At 46.2% G+C, this 27,834-nt stretch overlaps 1 protein-coding gene across 2 annotated transcripts in view; it reads left to right on the top strand.

Annotated features, from left to right (window-relative positions):
* ADGRE5 (adhesion G protein-coupled receptor E5) overlaps positions 1–27,834 on the top strand; it is a 168,742-nt gene that overhangs the window by 85,073 nt on the left and 55,835 nt on the right. Inside the window, exons 3-7 of one of the 2 annotated variants that reach the window (XM_086961097.1) lie at positions 1,434–1,589; positions 5,831–5,986; positions 12,106–12,240; positions 26,132–26,278; positions 27,196–27,254. In XM_086961097.1, the coding sequence (XP_086817223.1) occupies positions 1,434–1,589; positions 5,831–5,986; positions 12,106–12,240; positions 26,132–26,278; positions 27,196–27,254 (653 nt within the window). The remainder of the gene's footprint in view (positions 1–1,433; positions 1,590–5,830; positions 5,987–12,105; positions 12,241–26,131; positions 26,279–27,195; positions 27,255–27,834) is intronic. The other variant, XM_086961088.1, reaches the window with a different exon arrangement.

Here is a 27,834-nt window from a genome sequence, read left to right as displayed (position 1 = left end):
CTATGTAATGGTAAGTGTTATACTTCTAATCCTGGGTTATGTATATTGTGCTGAGACCCCACGCCAAGCTAACCTCCCCTACTGTGACACCCTAGTCTGTGGCAGCAGGTCGCTGGCCCGTTAAGAAGTGGAGCTGCTGTATTTGTTCCCCTGTGAAATTGATCCAAAGGACAAGCAGGGTTTTTGTTCCCTTGCGAAGTTGATCCAAATATCTTGTGGGCAGTCACTTTAGTTGCTGAATGCTTGTTACCTGTGCATTTAATTTACCCTGAAATTGCCCTTCTTTGGTGAAAGATTTCTTCCATATGCTAGAGCAGGGCTTTCCAACCTTTTCTGTCACAAGAGCTACTAATGTTCAATAAAAATTACCCCGAGCTACCAATATTAGTGATATAGAAGTGGCCACCTCAAACAAGACTGTCTGCAGTGATCACATCAGTGCATTAGACAGGGTTACCAGTAGTATGTATTCCCCTCTACATGGATAATACATAACAGCCTTAGCAGCGCACCCGGGCACCAAAGTAATCTTGGGAGTAATACATCTCTTTAATTCCAAAAATAGCTTTAAATACTTTTTTAAAATTCATACATTTTTCTCCAAACAACAGCTTTTGGGTTCTGAAAAACACACATTTTCATCTCAAATGCATGCTTTTTAATTTTGGCATACAAATAATGATTCAACCAAAGAAAAGTTTCAATTGTAGGAAGCAGGGCTGCACACAGGACAGCTACTCGCAATGAGGCGGAGAGCTACTTGGAGACGCCTGTGCGAGAGAACCCAAGCAGGATCACCAACTGAGTCTGCAGTAGTTGTTTGGAAGAGGTCTGTGTTTTTCTTTCTTACTTGGGGGCTACTCCTTCAAAGTGTTCAACAGAACCCAAGGACACCTGCATGAGCTCCCCATTATCAGGATCTCCTTGTGCTGCTTCTGACATTGTGACCCCTGTCCATTAAAGGGCCAGAGCAACAGATGCCACATTGGCAATGCATTAAGATTTCAAATCCTGAGATGGTGTTTTGCTGTTGGCAACTTTTTCCTAGGAGTGGTATGCAGTGCCTGCCTCATTCACGAAGCAGGAGGCTTGCGACTCACAGCAAACAGCCCATTAGCAGTTTGAGGCCTTTGAGGCATCACTCACACATCCAAGGGAGAGGCTGGTCACACCACACTACTCTGGAATCAGTTTCTTTCAAGAATCAACCCCCTAACACTGCTTTGGTCACCAGCAGACTAGAAGTGGTGTCTTATGGAGCACCCATACTGTGTACTGGAAGCAAACAGTGGCTTAAAGTGAGGCATCATGTTGTTCATTCTCTTGAAACAGATCACAAAACCTGTACATTGAACTTCTTGTAAAGCACGTTTTTCTGTAAGTATTCCAAGAAACCTCAACACCAATTATCTGCTATACATTTCCATTCACAGCACCACACGTAACTTGCAAAGACGGCACCGTGTGTCCGAAGAACTCTTTGTGTCATGAGACGCCGCCCGTCAACACCTCCTGTACCTGCAAATCAGGGTTCTCTTATTCCGGACTGAACACTCCCTTCAAAGGGTTAAAAGATGGCTCGTGTGACGGTAAGAGTGCTTGGAAGATCTTTTTATAACATGCACATTCACCCATATGGCATCGAGGCACTACAGGGCAATCTGATTATTATAATTCAAAATACCAGCTCCTAATAAAATTCTAAACGCAGAAGAGGAGAACTAACAGAATAAAACGAACTTAAACCTTTTCTGAAAGCAAAGTGAAAGTGAATGGTTTAAAGATAGAGTGGCAGCTTATTTCCTAGTTGGGGGCATGCAAGCAAAGAGAGTGCCCTCCAGATAGCACAGGGCTTATTTAATTGTCTATTTTAAGGCTCAGTATGAGGAATGGATATGGGGCGAAAGGTCAGTATGGTCATTCCACAAATCTAGGGATTTCAATGCGAGTGTAGCCTCTCCTGATAACGAGAGGCATGTGTTTGCAGTCCCCTTGAAAAAAGAAAAGCGGCGGAATAGAAACGTGTACCGGAAGTTGATTATCTCGCGACAACATCGGCACAGGCTGCCATTGGGTATTATATTATCAAGAACGGCGTTAAAATTAACGCCGCTTTAGCAGCAAGAAACTGCCTCTAAAGCGGCGATAAGGGGCTCGATTATATGCCCTTGTGAATTCCCATAGAAGCCCAGGTTCACACCAGGGCTGAAGTGTAAAAACTACTCACCAATAAGAGCAGTTAGTACTCCCTCAAGAGCATCTAAATGTTGAATATCTCTGCCTTTGGGCATGATCCAAGAACACCCCCAGAAAAAAAAAATGTCTCTATAAAGCAAATCTTTTTCTAGTAAACCTCACCTTCAGGTGTTTCACTTTACATTTTCTCTGTGAAAAGCAGGCCAAGTTAATCTGTGAAGAAAGGTCTCAGCATGAGAGGGATAAAGTGCCTGCGTATTACCATATTCCTCAGTATCATAATTCCTGGTTAGGTATAAACTATGTGTCACTTTTCAAGCGGACCTCATAACGAGGGTTCATTATTTACATAGACATTGAGGGGCTTATTGCAATGTCGGGCGGACACCCGATCATAGGTCAGCGGTAACCAGTGCTTTAAAGGGACCAGTTTATTTTGAGAGGGAGAGTACCGGCACTTCTCAAGAGAAATGCAATACTTTTCATTGGAGTGTACCAGCACTTTTCAGAAACAAGCAGGTACTCTGTTAAAGAGTGCCTGCACTTCTATTTTTCCATTTCAAACAGTGGCGGTAACCACATCCCAATTTGGATGCGGAACATGCATTTCATTATGGCAGCTTGTGCTGTGGGCGGAAAAGGCCTGCAGCACAAGCTGCCATAGTGAAATGGATGTTAGCAACATCCCTGCATCGTCTGGCAGGCACCATGAAGTGCTTGCCACAGGGTGCAGGAATGTCAGGCCCCATAGCGGAGGGCCAGGGGAAAGAAGGCCCTGCTAGGGGCCCCCAATGTCACTTTCTGACAGCCTTTCCATGTTGGAAAGGCCAACATGGAATGGCTGTCGGAAACCAACATCATAATCCACATGGCGAAACCGCCCTCATTAAGGGATTATGTTGTCTTTCTGACGCACCAATGGGCTCCTTGGGCCTGGAAGATCCGCGGACGGTCCCTCCACCCTATGCCTCCACCCACCGCATCTTAATGCAAGGGCAGATGTCGGTGGGTCTGATAGCAACGTGCCGTAGGTGTCAGACCCACGTACATCATAATTAAGGCTCAATGTTTTCCGTTTATACTGATTTTTACAGATAAATACAGACAGAAATGTATTTATTTTCTTGGTTATATTTATTTTTAAAAAGTCGACAAAAATTGAAATTGGGTGCTTTTTTAGTGATTTTAAATACGTTTTGCCATGACTGCTAGGCCAATAACTATGTAGGTTGATAGGTAAAGGGGTTAAAAAAAAGTAATTTTAGTAAAGAGGCTTAAACAGCAGTATATATGCACAAGACTGATACTGAAATGTGCATATTTTCATATAAGTACATTGATTTATCTTCTGTTAGTGTTTATATCACTGAAACATGGAAGGCATTCAAGCACGACTGCATAATAATGTTTTTTATAAATGTGGAAATATACCAGTTTCAGCTTTATTTCCTTCATAAAACCCATAATAAATATAGATAAATGCAGATAAAGTTGACAAAAAATAAATATGGATAAATACAGACGGAACTGTCAAAAAAAGAAATACCATAAAACCGGGAGCCCTAGTCATTATCAGCCCCTAACTCTGGAATTGCACCTACAGCCATATGGCACCACCAGGCGGTGCTGCGGTAATATTGCTTGTGAAAAGCTTTTCCGAACCATTCTGATGCCTAGAAGGATACTTCGTGAGGAGAGGAACTTGTAGAAGGAAATGGCTCTTCTGAAGGCAGGGGTCTTATGAAGTCAAGAACTTAACCCCTCCCATGCTGATGACGAGCTCAGGTCGCAATCAGCCACGGTGCTCGTGTGCTGATGATGAGCTGGGCTCGTCATGGCCGTTAGAACGCTCACACGCGGGGCTAACTCCCCCGCTGTGCTGAGCGTTCTAAAGAACGGGCGTGGCCGTGACGAGCTCAGCTCGGCATCAGCACACGAGCATTGTGGCTGATGACAAGCTCAGCTCGTCATCAGCACCGGGGCGCTGTGTGCGCCTCCCCGCCCCCCAGCACAGCGGGGGAATTACCCCCACTGCGAAGGGGTTAATGACATCAACATCATTTGGTGTCATGGCCTTTCAGTATTGATGACTCTCAACATCATAACTGTCTTGTTCCTCAAAGTTGAAGGCTTGTACATCAAAGAGAGTTAATGGAAGTGGAAAAGCAAATTATGGTTTGTGCAGCGGCCTGTTACTGGTGAATTTTAGGGGTTTTCAGGTTTTGCTATGGAACCATAATTTCACATTAACAATGTTTTTTCCAGTGAATTTCATAGGTGTTGTTCTCATGTGTTTGTTACAGTATTTCCACTACATTAGCCATAATTTTATTTCAACTGTTTTTTGTGTGTAAATTTATGATTTTTTTTTTTTTAAAGCAACATTAGCGGTTAGACATAGGACCGTGACATGGGTGGACTGCCCCCTCGGTAGGCGCCCTTTGGCTGTGTACTACCTCTTCTATCTTAAATGAAGGAGGGATTAAAGCCCGGTAGTTTAGCTGTTCCATCTCCCAGAACAATCACTCTCCTTCTTACTGATCTATCGCCTGCCTAACCTAGTAAATGTCTTAATGCAAACTATCCCTTTATAGACCAAGCAGTATTAGGTTCTCCCACCTGACCAAACGTAGGTGATTTTAATATTCTTATTGATAAAAAAAAATTACGCTACACAATTTGCACATTTGGTTGAATTTGCAAATTCCAAGTTGGCAGAAACAAAATAAATCACGGTCTACAGCAGCCCTTTCCATCTCTTCTTTCTACACTTATGCCAGGCGTGGTGTAAATCTGACTGCTCACCATTTATTTCTGTAGCAAATTACAAAATGTCCTACTGGTGTTAAAATGGAGAATATATCAACATACCCCTTAATTTTCTTTTTTCCTGTACAGATCTGCAAGAAACATGGCATACCAAAACTAAGGCAGTTGCGATAGATGAGTCGTAATATTCATACAGATTTGTCCAAGAGCTCTAAAGTTATAAGTAAACCAAAAAAATACATTTGCAATGTACTGTAAAGTGTGTCTGTACAATAACTACAGAGTCGCCATTGGCAAGAGAAAAAACAGGCCATATTGAGTGAAGATCAGAGCGCTAACCGAAAATCTGTAACATGCAGTTATGCAAAGAGCGCATGATAACCTGGATTACAGAACTGAAGTTAAATAGAGCAGGCATTATACCTTTTAGACATGATGTTCAAGATACAGCTCAGATGGTCTATCAAAACATAAATCACAACTATTGCGCTTGCAGATTCCGGGGAACAGAGCAGAGGTCTTGTTGCATTATGTTCATTCTTCAACCATCTTACTGTATATTCTCTACTAAGAGAGAATGGCACTATAGCCACAGAGATAGACCTTACTTTGACCAGTTGCATCTGAAATGGAGACTGGTGTATTGGTCAGTGACGTCAACGGTTGTCCCATTCTGATCCACCCATAGTTGTCGCTGCTGCACCCAGATATGTCATTGTCCACTTGCAGCTGTAGGGCGAGGCCTAGCACAAAGTTTGGACATCCCAGCCTAATATAGGTCCCTGCCTGTCACATCCAAGAGGTTAAGGTGCTAAAGCTTTTCATAACCGGCCTAGAATGTATTGTCCGCTCTTTGTCATTGCAGATATTAATGAGTGTACATCAGGCTCGCAGAAGATCTGTGGATCCAATGCTAAGTGCCAGAACACAGAAGGGAGCTACCACTGCCAATGTTTGGACGGATACCGGCCAGTATCTGGAAAAAAGGAATTTAAAAACGACACTGAAGAATCATGCACTTGTAAGTCACTGGTAATAATTTGGAAGAGTCCTACTGTCAATAAAGGTAATCCATGAAGCTTGCGATCTGAATACAACTGTCTCTAGAGAGTGCATTGATCCGCACGTGGAAAAAGCACCTCTCGGAAGATCTGTACTGCATGTTAGAAAATGCATTTATCTTTTCCAAGCCCACTCTCTTAAAGGGTCAATGATCCTCTTTTGTGCTTTGGAGTTCTGTTATTAAAACAAGCCGGGAAGAGCCTTTCATGGTGGCCTCGTGCCAATGACTGTGCTGAACGGTTCCGTCATCAGCACAGCTCAACCGATGCTGATGACGGAACCGTTCTGTCATCAGCATGGAAGGGGTTAAGCCTTCGCTTCTGCCTCCTGCTCCAGTGGGTCCCAGATTCCATCATAAAAAAAAGCCTAGAAGAGGCAATATGCTCCCCTGAGGGGGGTATCTGAAATCTGACCCACTTCTTTATCAATAATATCATCACACTTTCTTTCTTTGCCTGGAAGAATTGCAGACGGTGCAGAATTAAACTTCATCCACAAATATAGATGTAATGGTGGCCTTCATGATCCCCCAGCCACCTGATTGTTGAAAGGCATCTCCACATCGAACATTTCAATGTCAAAGTTCTCTCCAGCAAGTAAAACCTTGATATTGAAGCTATCAGTGGAAAATCTGGTCACAGAACTAAAGCTCTTGAGATGGGGCAGAAGGGCTTCAGCCAAACTTAGAAGAGGGTGGCAGAGAAATTATTAGTGTCAAAGTCTTAAATGGAAAACTGAAGTGAGCAGTAATGGGTTTCATGGGACCACTTAACTGTAGGATCTTCGCCTCAAGAATTTCTGTGGTGGAGAAATGATCTCCCTTGGCTTTCTTGGTTGTTTGGGTCCCAGTGTTCTAAGGGTTGTTCCTGTTTTGAAGAATGCTCAGCTTAGTCCTCAGGCAAGCTTTCTTTGCTTCAGTCTTCTTTGCGGCTTCCCCTGACACACGTTACAATCCTCAGTAAAAAAAGGGCTCATAAAACATACCACACGAATGTGCATTTGTATGTTCAAGTCTATTTACCACCGTAGGAAGAGAGCGAGAGTAGTGGTTGAAAAGAGAAGGGATAGTGGTTGCAAAAATTTGTAGTTATTTGCTGCTATTTATGAACATAGTTTTTTCATCATGTAGGTTGGGTTTTTCCAGTTAAGTGCACTACCTTTATTGTTTGATTAATAGTTACTATTTTCTCCTGCAGTGCCCTGGTTAAGTTATACAGAGTAGCCCTCCAGCTACTCGAAGACAACATTTAAGAGAGCATAAAACTGCTACTTGGTTTTTGGTACATCTACAGTGAGGGAACAATGTCCCCTGCTCTGGTTACCGTACAATGGCCACAAGTGCACAACAGAGTCCGTTTTAAAACACTACCATGAGACCCCTGACACAAACCCTCACCGTGATGGTGGGATTTTTGAAACTCTTACTCATTCAGTGCATAATTATTCTCTGCTTATGGCCAGATCTCAAGGGTTCATTGGCAATATCACTCTGGGGTATTTTCTGGTGTGATCTCACCTTTATAGAGATTTGGGAAAAAAACGTTTTTTTCGAGATTTCACTTACATAACAATTCTCATTGGGACTTAGGGTCTATGTTGTTTCTTTTCTCCTTGCTGCTGCGCATACAGTGGGTACGTTGGCATCTGCCATCTCTCTAAGGTAGCCCATTGTAGTCAGGATTTAAGAGCAGAGAGTGTCTGGCCACAAGAAGGCACTTCACTCACTCTGGCACCTAAGTCAAGAAGATTCATCTTGAATTTTGACACCACAGGGCAACTCCATGTGTCTCAAGAAGTCTGGCTAGGCAAGCTGTTCTCATTCCTCCTCCTTTTGATCAACAGTGCAAGAACCAGGATGTTTCTTCTATGGAGATATGTACATTCTCCATAAGTGGGGCATTCTGGCAGCAGCTAAAAACTGATCTTCCACTTTAGAGAAAATGCAATTCCAATCTATATACTTAACCACCTCAAGCTATTACCCCTACAATTAGAAACACGACAGAGTTGCCTTGTCTATTAAACTCAAAAGTCTCTTCAGCTCTTTTAAAAAAAATAGGGAGTGGAGTTTGGTGCATTCACTAGCAGTCGCTAGGAACCACCTTTTCCGGGATTCACTTTAGTCTGGGTGGAAGAGCTGGGTAAGAAAGAGCTCCTTTCTTACCCAGCTTGACAGTCAAACTGGAAGATAGCAAGTGAGGGTCATCTGCAGGAGACCCTCACTTGGCATCTCCCAGCTTGAATGTCCTGCCTTGGCTTAGCCCCCTTTCCTGAACATGGTGTCAATAAATTTTTAGGGAACCTAAAAATGTCAAATGGGTCGAAGAACTCCAAATCCACCCAAGAGAAGCTGAGTAGGGGCAAAGAAGAGGGTGCTGTGACTGTAGTATCACAGATTAGCCACTGGAGCACTAAATACAGGATAGATGGCCTATAGAGAGAGTGGTAGCAGTAGGGAGAACGAGGGTTCAGATTAGGTGAAATGTGTAACCCTGTCCTATCTCCACACATTGGCACACAGAAACAAGCACAGGGTGTCAAACACAGAGACCTGCGTCTACAACATCATTATTGATGAAATCTTGTATGCATTACATTTTTAGATTTGTTCTCCTTTTTGTGATGGGCACAAATTTCAATATCTCTCTTTTTGTGCTACAACCAGTGCTACAGCCAGTGATTGATCCTAATTTTCCTACAATCTTTATGGTGAGTGGTAGTAAAGCGTCTGGTGCACAACGAGCAATCAAACTCATCTTTGTAACGTTTTATAGCATCACTCTTACATAGTAGAAAGAGTAATTAATGGTAGCTAGTAGACATGCATGTTAAAGCGAAATAGTCAACACAGGGCATACTGCTTGGCCCTCTATCTGCATCAGAATTTAAGACAATATCACAAGTAATGCTACCCATGTCTGTAAAACCTCATTTTATGCCACAATAGCATGTCTGATTAAGGTTCCAGAGAAAGACATAATAAAAGTGTGTTATAGTGTTGATAGGACTTGTGTGCATCACGCATATTGCGCATTTAAATTTTATTTATCTTCAGATACTTTCGTAATATCCAAAAGGGTAGTCCTTACTGTGTATTGATATTACAATATTAGGATTTGAAATGGATTTTCAGCTTATTTCACTCCTTTATACCCATGTTTTATATCTGTCAGAGTGTCTCAATCAGTTGTTCCTGAAAGTATGTTATGTCATAGGTCACTTGTAGAGCGCACGATCACCATAAGGTCTCTTGGCGCTAGAAGCAGAGGGAAGCATCCATCACCAGATCATTAGTAAAAATACCCTGCAAAGTAGTCAACTGCTTGAGACTGCACTTCGATGACAACAAAGAGAGTAGTTTGCCTGGTCTCATGTCGCACTGTTTAAATTTAAATACATCCCTTAGCTTTTCGATTTATTTCAAATATGTTTTGTTGTTTATCAGCTTGTTAATCGTATCTCTACAAGAACAAACTTGGCAATATGGATTTTTAGAAAAATATCAAAAGTATGTGCATTTTTTAATCTCGGATACTTTTTAAGCCACAGATGTTGCCACCTGCTCACTGATTTATGTTCTGTCGGCCAGGTTCACCATTTAAAGAGCATGAATTCTACGTTGTTCTTGTAGTGTTTGCTTTTATTGTATGAGAGAATTTCTATCTGCTCTCTTCCAATTACCGTATTTTCCGGCGTATAGGACGACCCGGCGTATAAGACGACCCCCTACTTTTCATGATGAAATGTAGGTTTCGTCCTATACTCGCCGTATAAGACGACCCCCACTTCCGCCGGCTGGAACCTTCTGAAGTCCCCTTTCCATGTCCATGAACTGAGCGCTAGTGACGCTCCTCTACTTCCGATGAACGTGAAACGTGAGGATTATGGCGCCAGATCAGCGCATACACCGCTGTGTCTCTAGGATGAAGACGCAGTAAGAATACTGAAATGCCCCGTGGACCCTCTCCCATCGGCACTACAGCACTACGGGACTGCACCGGTGAGTAACTGTGCACTAAATCATGTGCAATTTTAGTTTAATGTAACCGGTAAACGTGGGAGTGGAGCGCGCGAGTAGAGCCCAGGTCATATTGGAGGGTTCCACGCCGGTGGAGCGTTGCTTCCACTCATCAAAATTTAGTGTCCGGCGTATAAGACGACCCCCGACTTTTGAAAACATTTGAAGGGGTTAAAAAGTCGTCTTATACGCCGGAAAATACGGTATGCTCTTAGTTGAGTTGTAAGTATTTGCGAGTAATTTAAATTTCCCTGTATTTGTGCCACTTCGACGCATTTTATTTATCTTCTGATGTTAGGTGAGATTAAATGATCTTTCAGTTATGCTTTGAAGGCTTGTCACTGATGAAATATGGTACTTATTCTTTCTTGATATCTAGAAAATGAACAAAATCCAGCCTTTTCCCATTAATGGCAGCTCAATAAAAGAGCACTGGTGCTGTTCCTGGGTGTTACTGCTCACCGAGATTGAGTAAATCTCTTGCACAATGTTTTGAAAAAAAAATTGATTCCAAATGTTACTCTTTATGTATTTTTCACAGGTATGTTGCTAGCAAGTAGATAGTAATTCCACAAGTAGCTGCTATTAGGAATGTTTGAATAACATGCACTTGGGTTACCAACTGGCAGTAGTTCAGATCTTTTAGTGCTAAGGAAGAGCTAATTCACACCCAAAGAATTTGACTTTGGGCAGATGAGATAAAAATCACACTCTGCACATATTAGCATTGCTATGCTCTGCACGAAAGATCAATACACGGTAAGCGCATAATGAATGAATACAATGTCTTTGCCCGTGCATGCACTGCATGTCTGGTCAGCTCATAGGTTGTCAGTGCAAAGTAGAATCATACATGCCTGAGGAAAAGACTAGGGGGCTTATTTACAAGGCCCTTGCGCCACTTTTGCGGCATTTTTAACATGGGAAAATTGACGCAAAAGTGGCGCAAGGGGCTTGTAAATCTGGCCCTAGTAATCTCCAATCACTGACTTACTTAACCTACTTATGAACATGTGTATCAACCATCTCCAACTGGAAATTGTAAATACTCTCACTAGTGGAGTGGTGTGGCTCACTGGTTAGAGGCGGCAGACCCGGAAGCAGAGGTCAGCCCGGTACCAGGGTTCGATTCCCGACGTGGCAGGGTCTTGATCCATGGTCAGCGGACTTGATAATTCTCGCCTCGGTGCCTACTCCAACCATGGGTCCCACTCAGCAACTCTGGGCAATAGCTTGCTTAATCTCTACTAACGGCCCCATCAGCGCCGGGGATGCTTGTCTTCACCTTGGAGATGCCCAGGAGGGACCATCTCACAGGGAAAGCCAGGATGGGTTCCCCAGTGGTATACAGCTCCGGGACGCCCCTTTGCTGGGGTAGCTGTGCGCTTTACAAGTATACGACATTTACATTTACTAGTTTTTGCACCAGAACACATGCATGGAGATCACCTATACGAGGGTGGTGGCCTTTCTCAACTCGGATACTTAAAGTCTGAATCACCAATGCATGTTCAAAGACACAACTTTCTTTGACCTTTTTTAAAAAGTCAATAGATTTCTCTGTATGAACCACAGCCATCTGTTCCTCAAGGTTATGTGCGTCACTTCACTTGGCCGCGGAGTATTGTCACTGTTTCTTCTTGTTGCTCTCACCACATAGAAGTAATTCTTTCGTGAAGTCATCTTGCAGACTCTCATTCGGGCTTAGTCTGACCTGTGATATGCCAAGAACTCCCTCATCTTTTCAGAAGAGGGCTTTCCATCCTAGTCTTAGGACAGCTAATCCATGCGAGATTATCAAGAAGACCACTGACTATCTAAAAGATTCACATTTTGATTTATTGTAAATGTACCTCTTATGGATATCCTGCAAATCTTGCTTGGAATTGGACTCCTAATTTTACTGTGGACATCCACTTTTTAGATTAATGTAACACAGTCACATTTTAATGTAAATTCAAGGAATCCATTTTTTCTCACCAGCGGCTTGTTTTTCTGAAACAGAGTTAAATAATACTGACAGAGTGGAATAGTCATCTCTGTACTTCTTTTCATTTCAGGCATTGATGAGGGTGAAAAGAGCACCACATTCGGTTGTTCTCATGAAAAGTGCATCAATACTTCTATCGGCTGCATTTACAAATGCCCTCCTGGCTATGGGAAGAGCTCTAGCGACCCCCTCAAGAAATGCAAAGGTACAATGCGGTGACAGCATACCTTCCCGACATTAGAAATTTGGAAAGAGGGATGGCATGCATGTTCAAGAGGGAGATGATTCAATTTCCAGAATAAATTCACGGAGTAAAGATGTATTCCCAGGACAAGAATTGAAGAAAAAAAATAATCAAATTCAAGGTTCCAAACTAAGAGGAAGATGAAATGTATGTGAGATCAGCTCAAGAAGAGAGTATTGACTATGTAGTTATTATTGTATGAGAATGAGAACTCACTCAGCTCTTAGATGAAGTAATCTGCAAGAGCTTCCCAGAGTGAGTGCTGAAAATAACTCATATTTCCATATAATTTATCATCAATTAGTTTTCCATTCTGCAACAGCAGTATGGCATCCGTGAGATGAAAGAGCCAAAAAGGTGAAGCCATTCCAGCTTTCAGTCAACAGTGCACCTGAAGTACTGCCTTTAATCAAAAATATATAGGGATATCTGAACATAGAAGAGTTTGACCAAACTGATGCTCCTCCTGGACATAGTTTGATCATTCTGCAGTTTAGTTGTTGCATCTTGTGGCATTAGCTTGGCCTATCAGCATAAGGCAAAGGATCATGTATATATCTACTTGGCAGCAGAATCTTTTTTGCTTCAGGATTGATCTTCTACAAAAGCAATATTAGCAGCAAAAAGCATGGTGTCAGGATTTGTTTTGCTGTATTATTTACTGTGCAGCTACAGGCACACATGTCGTGCTTCTTTCCTGCGTACATCATTGATCACAGAGGGCATACTGGTAGTGCTTCTCATCTTGTCTGACACAATGTCTTAGATCAATTAACTGACATGTACTGTTGGAGTGTTTGTCATGTCTTCCACCAATGAGCTCCAAAAGGAGCTTGTGCTTCTTGAAGTAGTGCTTCTTGTCTTGTTTTACATCAGTCCGTAGATGACTGCTTGCTTTGTGTGCTTCGTGTCTCAACTTACTCCGCTACGCAGCAGTAGAAGACTTATTGTTAGTACTTCTTGTCTTGACTTTCATCCCTGAGCAGCAGAAGGCATGCGGAGAGTTCTCGGTATGACTTACATTTCCAGGCAGCTTACGGTATACGGGCAGGGCTTCTATCACACATCAGTTAACAGAAGAGGAGATAATGCTATTACTTCTTGCTTTAACATTCACCAGTGAGTAACAGAAGGCATACAGATGGTTCCTTTTGGTAAGTTTTCCACCGCCCGGCAGTTTAAGGCAAATTCACAGTGCTTCTTGTCCTATCATCCATCAATGAGTAGTAGCAAGATTCATAATGTCAATGCTTGTTGTCCTTTCTAATGTCACTGAGCAGCTGAAGGTATGTTAGTGCTTCTTGTCCTGTAGTATGTCAAAGAAAAGAGTGCTTCTTGCTCTGTCTCACGCTGCTTAGCAATGCAAGGCACGCTGTTTGTGCTTGTTGTCCTCTCTTTATGTGGGCGAGCAGCTGAAGCCATGATTCCCTTGGATTTTAGGCTTTACCTCACTAATCAAGAGAAGTCACAGCGTGGGTTGTCTGTGCTCTACTGTACCTCATGAGGCAGCTGAAGAGGTGGCACCAGTTGTTTTTATACTGTTTCTTTACACGAAGCTGCACACATCATGGGGTTCCATGGTCTATATCTGGTCTATGTCTTGTAATACCTCACCAAACAGAAGAAAGAATGGTGTTCAGTGATCCATGTCCTACTTTGTCTCACACAGAAGCAGCGAGCAAGGCGGGTAGTTCCAAATCTCAAATGCTTGAATAAATATTCCTTCTATCAAGCAGGCGTACAAGATAGTTTAAGCTTCTGGCCTCTTGTTTCTGTACCTAGAAGACATTTGGGCAAAATATAATCCATAGACTGCTCAAAGAATGACCTTGTAGAGACATTTTAGATTCCAGTTGCAATAGATACTAATGCCAGACAACCAACAATGAAGGTAAATCATTTGTTCTTCTCTAGCATGGTTTATACATTCTGTCGTAAGTGTAGGAAAGTGCCCCTTTTTGGCATGGTCACTCCCATTTCTTGCCTGGTATTTGATGCAATTTTGACTGAAATGCACTGGGTTCCTGCCAACCAGGCCCCCAGTGCCAATGCTATTTCCCTAAAACAAGGGAACTGTTCAATTGTACTCAGTTGACAAGGCCTTTAGCACATCTGTAAGCCCCTAGTAAATGGTCCCCCTGGTACCTAGGACATGTGAACTAAAGAGGGTCCCTAAGGGCTGCAGCATTTATTGTGCCACCCTAAGAGACCCACCACCATACTCATGCAGGCTGCGTGTAATGGTACAGGCAAATTGAAAACAACATGGTACACAGCCATTGCGCCATGCCCACAGATACTGCATGAGATATACAAGTAAGTCACCCCTACAGCAGGCCTAAGTCAGGGTGCAATATGTTACATGTGAGGACATATCTGCATGAGCAGATATGGCCCTGTGCTGTCTAGTTCAAGTGCTAGATAGTACCACTGAACAGGGAAGCAACATGATGGTTTCACCGAAACATGTGGTGTTTGATATCAAATACCTTGTCTTAATAAATCCATACTGATGCCAGTAGGGGATTCATTAAGATATGCACCCAGAGGGAATGTTAGCGATGCCCCCTAAAAACCCACCAGCCTCTTAGTGTGCTGGCTGACTGGTATCGTTCACCCTCCCACCAGAGACATGATTCTGACCCCCTGCAGGTAAGGCCAGGAAAAATGCTGCTCCGGAGGAAGGTGTTCACACCTCTTCCAGAAGGATTGCTAGTGAATCTGCATACAAAGGCCGGGGACTTCAAAGCCCTGTCACCTTTGATATGCAACCCCAGCTTCCGCCACACATGGGAGATGCCACCCCTTACCCTAAGGGCCATTTGGCACCAGGACTGATGGGAAATTAGCTATGCTAGGAGGCATGATGCACTACCATGCCTGTCACACCCCTAAGGTGGGCTGCCTGATGTGTCCCAACCATGAAAGAATTATTCTACCATCTTGATTTTGGTGGAATTTGGAACTCTGGGAGAGGGTTATGCCCACTCCCAACAGGAAGTGGTCATATAGGGGGTGTAGTGACCCCAAGGGTAAGTATCCCATTGGCTACTACTCTTCACTCACCTTAATGCCCCTAAATTCAATATTTAGGTCGCCCCCTACCACCAGGAACTCAGATCCATATGACTGAAGAAAGAAGAGGACAAAGAAGAACCGAAGAAGCAATAACTGCAGACTGCTAATGGACTTTGGTGCCAAACTCTGCCTTCTTACCTACTCTTGTCCGGACAATCACAACATACCAACTCGTCCTGCAGCTGTACATCCTCCAAAAGCCCCGGAGGGCCTCCATCACTTTATCAAGCCGTCAGCATCTCCCTTGAAGTGAAGGAGACACTTTTCTGCATCCTGCAGGCACCAACAGCCACGTTCGGTTCACCATTCTACTGTTCCCCTGGACCACCAACACAGCAGCCATCCAGGAGGAGGTCCTCATTATTTAGGATGTCAGATATGTCTTCCCACCAAGTCTGAAGATGCCAGCACTAACCAGAGCCGTCCTGTACCAATGCCTGGGATACCGGACCTTCTGCGGCAAACAAAGCTTGTTTGAGTCCAATCCAGACTCCAACACCAAAATGATCGACCAAGGGACGTTAGCATCTCAGAGGCCAGCACTGACTGATGTAGTGGCCCTGCTGTGCTGTTTTGCCCCCTCTCTGCAGGTCCAACCGAGAACCATGAGTGCCTTTGACGCACAAGCCCAGCCAAACAAAGCCCTCTGTACCCAAACTTCCTGGCCCGGGTCCACGACAACCGACTGAGCCACCTTGCTCTTAGGACCCTCACAAATTGAGCCCTCCTATGGGAGCTCCCAGACTTGACCCCACGTCCCCCTCTGCAGCCTATCTCTAGGTGCGCCCCCGCTCCCTACTGTGTATCGCGCAAGGGTACCAACCCATCCGGCATCTCTGCACCTGGACGCTCAAGGGCAGGTAAACCCAAACTACTGGTGATACTTTTGACCTTAGCCTCCTAGCACCTTAAGTCCTAAAGGGGACTCCCGGAATGCAATTGCAAGTACCTGTATGAGGTATATGCTTTTTTCTCCATAGGAAAGCATTACAGAGTAAAAACACATTTGTACTACAATTTTACTTACCTGTAAAAATTGATATCTTGAGAAGTACATATCCAATTACAAAGTTCTTGGTGTTGAAATACATATAAAATACTTGTTATTTTTCTAAATTGATCTTGAGTTTCTTCTCGAGTGTGTTCTCATTTGTTGACTCTATGTGTGTTTAACACATGCTTAACACTACCCTCTGATAAGCCTAAACCGTTCTTCCACAATACCACAAAAGGCAGCATTTAGGATTACTAATTTAAGCCCTCTAAGACACTAAGGGTCCTCTGGACTTTCCACATAGTGTACCTCTTTTTGGTACTCTACATAAAAGTCAGCTTCCTACAATATGCTTTGCATTGCATTTATTTATAATGTAGACTTTCTACAGCTGTTTCAAACCCCTTGTAATAGGATACTAAACAGTATGTACTTGAGGAGAAGCATATGGAGTTATTTAGGGTGGCTCCTCCGTAATGGCAGAGGAGCGTTGCTCCAATGCCAGCAGATGATAAATAAAACGATTTTTTAAATTTTTTATTATCGTTTTATTTATCTCTGTCTGAGCGGCTTATGTTTGTAGTCCGAAGCAGATGGAGTGGGAGGGGTGGGCTGGGCCATGGCAAGGAGGAGTGGTGGGCTTAGGTCTTAGGCCGGCCAAACTGACATGCGCACTTATGTTTCTCCAACCCAGTTTTGCTCCACATCCGGGTTGGAGAAACACCACAGGCTCCCAGGCACTGTCTGAGTGGCAAACAAGGCTGCTCAGACCAATCCTGGCGCTGCTGTCATGCTAGATATAGCATGAGAGCAGCGTTTGGTTTGGGTGGGGAGCCTGTGAATTCCGGCCCATCCACTTCCGGGATGAGAGGAGCAGGATCAACAAGGCGGCCAGCAGCAGGAGCAGCAGGTAAGTGACTTTATTTATATTTTTTACTTCCAAACTGCCCCACCCTGCTCCCCACATGCTGCCCTACCATTTTCGATTGGCGGCAGCCGCCACTGGAATTATGGCCCATCACACTTGTCTAGATGCTATCAAACCCTTGACCCTATTTGCAGGTCAGGCCGCTCCCCACGCCGCACAGCACCTCTGCTGTATCCGTGCTTCCCCCCTGCTGACGTAAGATCGCCTCTCCATCGTGCCACTCAGTGCCTGCTGTCTACCTGGTTTTTACTGCTCTCATTCTTTGTGCCCAGTGGTATTGTTTAGTGTTTCTTCTTCTGCCCTCTGTCTTCCAATATTTGTTTCCACTAGTCCCTGACACCTTTTCTTCCGCCAGCACCCCGCTCTGTCCCCCGCTCCTGCCGCTGCTTCCCTGTGGCCCCGCCCCCTCGCTCTCCCATAGGCCGCCCGCTCCCGCCCACAGCTGCTCCTCCCTCCCTGCCCCCTTTTATGGAAAAACAACAAGTGATGGACTGAATGTGGATCAATGTCACACACTCCCCCAGTCAAAAGATCTGGGCCCAAATCCATCGTTTTTTTGCACTCCACACCACCCTGGGTTAGACAATGGCGATATGCAAATCAGCTCTGACCCTGTTGCCCCATGGGAACAGTCCAGTCCGAACTACAAACGCCATGTCCTTCCCAGAACAGAATCAAGCATCCGAGGACTGGACCGGTTTCGAGGTAACACCTCTCATCAGCCCGGCTAGCTTGACTCCAAGTGGTGTGGAGTGCCTGGGACCCACGTCTGGGCATCCCCAGCGCACTTAGGGCGGCAATTGCGAAAACAACAAGTGATGGACTGAATGTGGATCAATGTCACACACTCCCCCAGTCAAAAGATCTGGGCCCAAATCCATCGTTTTTTTGCACTCCACACCACCCTGGGTTAGACAATGGCGATATGCAAATCAGCTCTGACCCTGTTGCCCCATGGGAACAGTCCAGTCCGAACTACAAAAGCCATGTCCTTCCCAGAACGGAATCAAGCATCCGAGGACCGGACCGGTTTCGAGGTAACACCTCTCATCAGCCCGGCTAGCTTGACTCCAAGTGGTGTGGAGTGCCTGGGACCCACGTCTGGGCATCCCCAGCGCACTTAGGGCGGCAATTGCAAAAACAACAAGTGATGGACTGAATGTGGATCAATGTCACACACTCCCCCAGTCAAAAGATCTGGGCCCAAATCCATCGTTTTTTTGCACTCCACACCACCCTGGGTTAGACAATGGCGATATGCAAATCAGCTCTGACCCTTTTATGGAGGCCGCTGCGTGGCCGCGCTGGTGGCGCGCCAAAGGCAAGCCCGTCTGCGCCCGTCCGCGCCTGGACCGCACCCAGCACCAGAACCCCTGGACCCCGGAGACGCCACGACGCCCGATTGCACTACGACACCAGCACCCTCCATGCACTCAGCCCCGACGAAGAACACACCTGCTACCGAGCAACCCCGAAGCGCACCCATGGACCCTTCACCTGCCGGAACTGCATCCGGTCAGCCACACCGCCCACCAAGGAACCCAACTATCTCAGATGCATCCTCCTCAACACCCGCTCCGCCCGCAGCCATCGAGCTCTGGGATCTCCTCGACTTCACCTGCCCTGACGTCGCCTTGCTGACAGAGACCTGGCTGAACTCTGCCCCCACACCCAACATCGCCATTTCCATTCCGGAAGGATATAAGATCACGCGCAGGGACCGCGCCAACGGAACAGAAGGAGGATTCGCCATCTTCCACAGGAACACCCTCAGAGTATCGACCAACACCGACTACACCCTCAGCACCGCCGAACACAAGCACTTCCAGATCCACACCGATCCAAACACCACCCTCAGAGGAACCCTCATCTACATACCTCCAGGACCCCAACCTCATTTCAGCGACTCCATCAGTGACTTCATCAGCATCCACGCCCTCGCCTCCACAGACTACATCCTCCTCGGGGACCTGAACTTCCACCTCGAGAACAACAACGACGCCAACTCCACCACCCTCATCGACAACCTTGCCAACCTCGGACTCAGTCAACTTGTGACAACACCCACCCACGCCGCCGATCACACGCTAGACCCCATCTTCTCCACAAGGCCCCATGTCTCCTTCAACCACACCACCGAACCCTACTGGACCGGCCACCGATGCGTCCACTTTACCTTCAGGAAGCCCACCACACATCGCCTCACCCAACAGATGCCTCATCGCTGCTGGGGAAAAGTCACTGAAGAACAGCTAGCTACCGCACTTTCTCAGAGCCCACCAGCCGACCCCACCGAAACCGACACCGCCGCCCTCAACCTTCGACAATGGATCAACGACTGCGCCAACACCCTCGCCCCACTCAAGACACCCTCCAACAGCCACACCAGCAAGAAAGCCACCTGGTTCACTGAAGACCTCCAGGCCTCCAAAAAAACTTGCCGGAAATGGGAGAAGAACTGGCTCTGCGAACGATCGGCAGAAAACTACACGGCCCTCAAGAACGCCACCCGCAGACACCATCAACTCATCAGAACCGCCAAGAGGACCGCATTCAAGGACCGTCAGGGTAACAACGCACACAATAGCAAAGAGCTCTTCAGCATCGTGAAGAAACTCTCCAACTCCAGCTCCAACACCAAGGACATCCCCCCTTCACAGGAACTGTGCGACTCACTAGCCACCTACTTTCACCGCAAGATCGCAGGCATCCACAACAGCTTCTACGCCACAACCGCCCCGCCAACCACCGAGACCCCCACCGCCACAACCACCTGCTGCCTGATAGCATGGTCCAACGTCAACGACGATGACACCATCAAAATCATGAACTCCGTCCACTCCGGATCCCCGTCTGACCCATGCCCACACCACGTCTTCAACAAAGCCAGCACAATCATCGCACCCCATCTCCGGAAAGTCATCAACACCTCCTTTGAGACAACAATCTTCCCAGGGAGTTGGAAGCACGCTGAGATCAACGCCCTACTCAAGAAACCCAAGGCAGACCCCAAGCACCTGAAGAACTTCTGTCCCATTTCCCTGCTCCCGTTCCCGGCGAAGGTCACAGAGAAAATCGTCAACAAGCAACTGACCCGCTACCTCGAGGACAACAACATCCTGGACCCATCCCAGTCCGGTTTCCGCAGCAACCACAGCGCCGAACCCGCCCTAATCGCCGCCACCCACGACATCAGGACCCTGCTCGACAATGAAGAAACAGCAGCCCTCATACTCCTGGGCCTGTCAGCCGCCTTCGACACGGTCTGACCCAGACACTACGAACACGCCTACACGACGCCGGGATCCAAGAGAAGGCCCTAGACTGTACCACATCCTTCATCTCCAGCAGAACACAGAGCGTCTGCCTCCTCCCCTTCAGCTCCACCGCCACCGAGATCATCGTACCCCAGGGCTCCTCCCTCAGCCAAACGCTGTTCAACATATACATGGCTCCCCTCGCCTACGTTGCCCGTCAGCACGACCTCAACATCATCTCCTACACCGACGACACCCAGCTGATCATCTCCCTCACCAAAGAACCTCACACCGCCAAAACCAACCTCCATAAAGGAATGAAGGCTGTCGCCGAATGGATGAGGAACAGCTGACTGAAGCTAAACTCGGGCAAGATGGAGGTCCTCATCCTCGGCTCCACCCCTTCAGCCTGGGATGACTCCTGGTGGGCGACACCACTGGGAACAGCCCTGACACCCATTGACCACGCACGCAACCTGGGGGTCATCCTCGACTCCACCCTCTCCATGACCAAACAGGTAAACGCTGTCTCCTCATCCTACTTCAACACCCTACGAATGCTCAGCAGGATCTTCAAGTGGATCCCCACCGAAACGAGAAGAACAGTAACCCAGGCCCTCATCTCCAGTAGGCTGGACTGCAGAAATGCCCTATACGCAGGAACATCAAACAAGCTCCTGAAACGGAAGCAACGCATCCAGATCGCCTCAGCACGACTGATCCTCGACATCCCCCGCCGCAGCCACATCACACTCCACCTGAGAGACCTTTAATGGCTCCCCATCAACAAGAGGATAACCTTCAAGCTCCTCATCCACGCACACAAGGCCCCCCACAACGCCGGCCCAGCGTACCTCAACAAACGACTCTGTTTCTACGTCCCTTCCCGCAAGCTCTGCTCCGGCGGCCTCGCGCTTGCCACAGTGCCACGCATCCGAAGAACAACCGCTGGCGGCAGATCCTTCTCCCACCTCGCCGCCAAGACCTGGAACACCCTCCCCACCAACCTATGGCAGACCCAAGACCTCCTGGCCTTCAGACGACTTCTCAAGACCTGGCTCCTCGATCAGTAGCAGCACCCCTCCCCTTCCAAGCGCCTTGAGACCCTCACGGGTAGGTAGTGTGCTTAACAAATGTCCTGATTGATTGAAACCAACAGTAAGGTAGCCGTGCATGTGCAGAAGGCATGAAGAGGTTTCTATTTTGAAGAATTACAAATGCCATGAAGAGGTGGAGTTGAGCAGTGTCATTTTCCCTGTAATTACCTATACCAATAAAGAGAGACACACCATCAAGTTTGATGTTCACTGCTTAGTACTGCTTTTCACTTTGTCTTGTTTACTTATGTACACCAGACATTCAATACACCTAACAAATCTAGATGGCAATAGGTGGATTAGCAGAAAAAACATTTGTTATGCCTTTTTTGGAAGGACAGCAGAGACTCTTTCTGGGTGTGAGAGGGCAAATTGTTATGTAGAACCAGCCCATGTAGGCATTTTTTAAACCAGAGTCAGGTTTTTCAATCAGGTTTTTACTGGTAGACACTGGATGTTTATCTTTGAATATGATACAGGATATCTTCTGTGGGGACCAAGGTATAAAAGATTCATAGTTTCTTCAGTCATGCCACATGCCCTTTGGTGGACCACCAAATAATCGATAGGAACAGATTAGATTCAAATGAATCAATGCTTTGTTGTTTTTTTATTTAAACCGAATAAAGATTAACACATTGGCTGGACAATGCTTCCACTACCACTATATGAAAGTCCCAAGGGTGGAGAGCCTCCTGATCCTCCAAACAGGGGCGGCTCTAGGCTCATAGTGGCCCTGGGCAGGAACGTAGGTAGGGGGCCCCGGAAGAGGGGGTCCGGGCGGGGCGGAACACGGAGGCCAGTGAAGAGGGGTGGTCAGGGTGTTTGGAAGTGGAACAGAGCCGGAGGCATACAAATCCTTGCATGGGGCCACCACGCAAATATGTATCCATCCTCAGAGGATTATTATATTAAGGATATATTGGCGTGGTGGCCCCTGGGGTTTGGTGGCCCTGTGCAGGTGCACAGCTTGCACATGCCTAAGGCCACCCCTGCTCCAAAGCTGATACAGCTTGAGCCAACAATCTTTGAAGCATTTGTCAATTTAGGGAATTAAATTCACCTTTGTGTCCGAAACAAATTCCAGATTTTTACATGGTCTGCAAACTTAGTTGGGACATCCATCAGGATATGAAAATGATGGCAGAGTGAGGGGGATGAGTGTATTCATAATAGGGCAAATCATTTGTAGCAACCCATATATGTAGGTATAGATATGCAAAAAGGTATATTTTCTGAAAAGAACTGGTAGTGGCATAGACCAATTGCTATATTTGCAAATAATACTTTCAGGAAACCCTCTCTGGTGAGTCATGATGTAGGATGCTGGCTCTGTATTTACTATACAAAAGTAAGGTATTCTGTGCACAAAGTCCAGGGGATCTCCAGAGATATAGCAGAGGATAAAGTAGATAATAACGTACTCTCTTTTGTGGAGTGTGGTTGAGCAATCAGGCTTATCAGAGTGAAGTGTTAGGCATTTGTTGTACACACTCAGGCAAGAAATGATGTCACATACTTAAAGACTGAATCCAGACCAGTTGTTTGTATAAAAAGTTGTTATTTTGTTGTTTATTTCTAGAACAAAAATTTACTTAGTAGCAGGTAAGTTAAACTCTTCATACATTGTCACTTTTCAAAAGACAGGGAATACTGGTTTGATAGGAATATTTAGATTACTTTTGCAGTTGAGAAAACAATTGGTGAACTGTTCAAAAAACACTTGGAGAAAATGAAGTGTTAAGTTTACAGGTAAGTAAACGTTTTTAGGATTGGAGTTTTGGGGGTAGAATCAAGGTTCAGGTTGGCACTCAAGGGGCACCACTAGTGGCACTAGGGTGGCCGGGTGCAGGGTGCATGGTTCCAATGTTAGCCAATGTGGCTCACTGGCAGGCTACTCGGTCTCAGGTGTAAAGCTCCTGGGGTTCAGGTAAGGGCAAATGGGATCCTAGATTGGCACCAAGTCCACACCACCAGCTGCGCAGAGGCGGTCGGGTGCAAGGTGTTCAGGAGATGTCGGGAGCCAAATACTTTTCTATGGAGGATGTCGGTCACAGAAAAAGACTGCAGGCTGGAGCCAGAAGATTGGATTAAGGGAGCCAAAGTATAGAGGATGAAGTTGAAGAATTGCTCGACACCCTGACACCATCGGTTGGGCACCTAAGGTCTCTGGAGCTGCGGGTACAGGGGTGTCCTTTCGTGTCGGGTTCTTCTCACCAGTTCGGGTAGCAGGTGCCCTTCAGGATGAGGCTTCAGGCATTGAGGAGAAGGTCGATGAAGGTTGTCCAACGCTGGAACACAGGTCCAGATCACTGGGGGGACCTTGCTGGGGAGTTGGGCCACTCGGGCCATGGGGGTTGGGCGCAGAGTGGTGATAACTCATGGATCTAGCTCTTCGGTCCTTCTTCTTCTTGTCACGTCGAATCTGAAGAGGCAATTTTCAGAGGTGCCCCTAAGTTATAGACTTAGCGGAGTTGCAGGAGTGTGTGGGTTGGGACCAATGGGTCATTATCCTGGGGTGTTTACACCCTCTAGTATGCCACCTTCCAGTGGGAGGGGGGTATAGGCCTGTTCCTGATTGGAAGCGTCCACACATCTTCAAGATGGTGGAGACTGAGAGGTGGCCTTCATTTCACCTCCCCCACTTGAGGAGTGGGGTTGGCAAAAGTGGGCACACCTCCTTTCCTGGGTAGGTTTTCCCGCAGGGTCTCGCACCCATAATGGTGATCAGAACCGGCGGGAGCCAGTTGCTTATAGCAGCAAAAGGCTGGGGGCTGCTGACAAAGGAGGCGGGCCTTTGACACTCCCTCTTCGAGGACCCTGCCCATCCTGGGGGTGGAGGCATGACCTCTCTGCCCAGGATGTACTTTGTTTCCAGACCCAGAGAGCGGAGGCTCTCTACCTAGGGTCAGAAACCTGCCTGGTGGTGGCAAATGGCTGGGAGCCAGTCAGGAACCACACCAGAGTTGGGCGTTTTTCTGGGGGCAACTCTAAGGTGCCCTTTGAATGATTTTTCAATAAATCCCACACTGGCATCAGTGTAGGTTTAATGTGCTAGGAAGTTTGATATCGAACTTCCCAGGCTTCGGTAAAGGCATCATGGAGCTGTGGAGTTTGTGTTGACAAACTCCCAGCCCATGCAGTCAAAATAGTTCCACTACACTTACACTGTAGGGGCATAATGCCCCTGCATCCATGCCCTGGCCTGGGTAGGGTACACCCTGCCTTTAGGGCTGTGTGGCCTGCTAGAGAGCGTGACGTACCCATACCACAGGCAGTGTTGATGGGCATGGCACACAGGGATGTGTGCTATATTCACTCTTCAGTTTTATCTGCACCCAAACATGCAGACTGCAATGGCAGCGTGGGGGTATTAAAGTGAGGGGTCTCTGAGGTTGGTACAATACATGCTGCAGGCCTCAGAGGCACTAAGGAATTACATGCAGCCTAGAAGTAGTGAACCAATTGTGGGTACAAAGGTACAGCTTTGGGAAAAAAACACAGGTGCTGGGGCCTGGTTAGCATGATCTCAGCACACACTCAGTCAAGTTGGCATCAGAAATCTGGCAAAACGTGGTGGGTACTGCAAAAGAAACCAACTTTACTACACTGGAGAATTATCTTTTCCATATCAAAGAAGACAAAAGCTACATGTATGAAAACTATGTTACTAACTCATCCTGTGCAGATGATAGTCACTTACAGTAATTGGAATCCACTGCTATGTATGGGTTTGAAAGGTGGCATTACTTTTGAGGGCACCAACCCTCTTTTTCACGCTGGAATATATTTTTGACTGCCTATCATTCTGTTATTGCTTGTGGGTTGATTTTAGAGCTCTCCTTGGGACATTTGCTTGCACCTGACATTGTTCTGCTTCCAGCACAGTTCTATGTATATCTCTACTTCTGCACTTGATGGGGCATGGTTTGCAGTCTTGTTTCTAAGTACTTGCCAACAAAGTAAATTTCTGTTATGCTGTATTCTGAGATTCTTAATTTAGTACCCATACGCTCCAGGCAAAATTACTTTAGGCATAGTTTGTTTGTTCTCACTTCGAGGAGAATCAGTGGCGTAACAAAACTTGAGGGGGCCCCCCTGCAAGGTACAAGGAGGGCCCCCCTTCAGACTCAATCAGGAGCTCTCAAGTCAAGGTAATGTGCTGATGAGGCCCCTTGCAGCTCAGGGCTGCATGGGCCTATGTTACACCACTGGTCACTGTAAAAAAAGGAAAGAATCTACAATTGGTGGGCATGGGTTAGGGTAGTCAACATCATAGTGAGTCATGGTGACCCTCCATGTGCACAAACTTTAACTTTTGTTATAAACAAATACAGATCCTGCGCCATCCATTAGAATAATGCACAACATGTGAATGTAGAACAGTACCAAGCAACAAAACTATTATTACACGTATGTAACCATGTTTCTATCTCTTACTCTAACTAGCATTCATTTATTTTTATGTATTTATAATGTATTACATTTTCTTTCCCAGATATTGATGAGTGTGCAAAAAATGCCAATATATGTGGCCCTAACGCCAAGTGCCACAACATCCCTGGGACCTATAACTGCACATGTGATGAAAGAAGTGTCCCTTCTACTGGATCTGGAGCCTGGACTAACCGAACCACATGCCTGAGTGAGTATGTAGATATTCACTGAGACTATGTGCTTAGTAGCACAGGGTTCCCTGTTCACACTGGATCTGCATCTACAAGTCGAGGGACACAAACAGTGCCTAATTTGTGACAGGCATGGCAGGTGAAGGGCACCAGAACAAGTACCTATTATTTTTCATTGTTAGACTTATACCCAGAGCAAAAGAGAAACACACACACACGCGCACACACACACGCGCACTCACGCACGCGCGCACGCCCGCCCGCGCGCGCGCATACACACACACACCATAACCTGGGCATTCATAGCACTGGTGGAAGGCTCATAATGAAAGTTATGGGGCCATGCACTTTTTTGTAATTCCTTCTACACATGAAGCACTGGAATCAGACATTACCTTTCTCATGCACCAGAGACAGTAGCACAGTATGATGTACAAAACAAATCCAATGTAACCACACAATTTTAAATTCATAATGGACCTCCTTTACGGAAAGTTAAAATAGGTTGCCTAAGGTAGATTCATTTCCCTGGGGAGAGCAATGTCTCACTCCTAGATAAGTATATAGTCTGCCTTCTCCACCTGCATTCATACTGGTATGTGAACAGCAGTGCCAGGTTGAACCCTGTGGAGGCCTCTAGGCAGTTGAAATTTCAGGACCCATCTCGCAAATTATCTCCTAATACTCAATGCACCAGATTTTTTACAAACTGACAGCTGCCAGAAGATGAGCTTTTAAGAGACAATTTGTTATGTGAATCTGATGTCTCTGGTTTATGTCCTTTAAGTTGTATTTTGATCCGTTGTCGCGGGGCAACTAAAGGGAGTGGAGCCCATATGCTGGTGCCTATTTGGTAATCTGGAACATGTGAACAGATATCCAGCACCACAAAGTGTTGTCTTTTACAATAAATACTATGTGTTTCTTTTCCCAGGAATCAACTGTCGCAGTCCAGCCACCTCCCATGAAAGTACTCCATGTCCACAGAAAAACGTAAGTCGCAGGCAGTGGATGCATTCTCATATGGTTGTGCTTGAATGCCAGTGCCTCCCTGGATCTTTGTCAATCTCCTGTGGTATGTTTGGATAAAAGGGTCAAATAAGCATATACCCAAGACGGTGACTCTACGGCTTATAGTGTAGCAGACGCCAGTTTACCATTCGATCATCTCGCTATCCCTTCTTCTCTAGTGGTAAAAAATTGCCATGCACAGCAGGTAGGGCCAGAAACATGCATCACAAAAATTTGGGGGCAGATTTACGTTAACTGGGGCATCCCTAGGGATGTGCCAGTTAATGTGCGCCACAGTGCGCCACAGCTCCGCCACCCATGGTGTGCCGCATTTACAATGCGGCGCACCATGGAGCAAGGCAGGGAAGATGTGTGATGCATCTTTCGGCGTACGGGCGGCGCATTGCTGGAGTCATGTCGCAAGTGCGACATGACTCCTGCAATGCACAGGGGCCACCCCTACATTGCATGGTGCATCACCGTTACGCCTGCTTCAAGCAGGCGTAAGGAATTGACGTAGAAAGTGACTCAGTGAAATCTTGTAGATTTCACTGAGTCACTT

The sequence above is a fragment of the Lissotriton vulgaris genome, chromosome 1_1, assembly GCF_964263255.1.
Source record: "Lissotriton vulgaris chromosome 1_1, aLisVul1.2, whole genome shotgun sequence".
NCBI classification, from domain to species: Eukaryota; Metazoa; Chordata; class Amphibia; order Caudata; family Salamandridae; genus Lissotriton; species Lissotriton vulgaris.
Note: the sequence above shows the minus strand (reverse complement) of the source record. Positions and strands in the feature narration are given on the sequence as shown.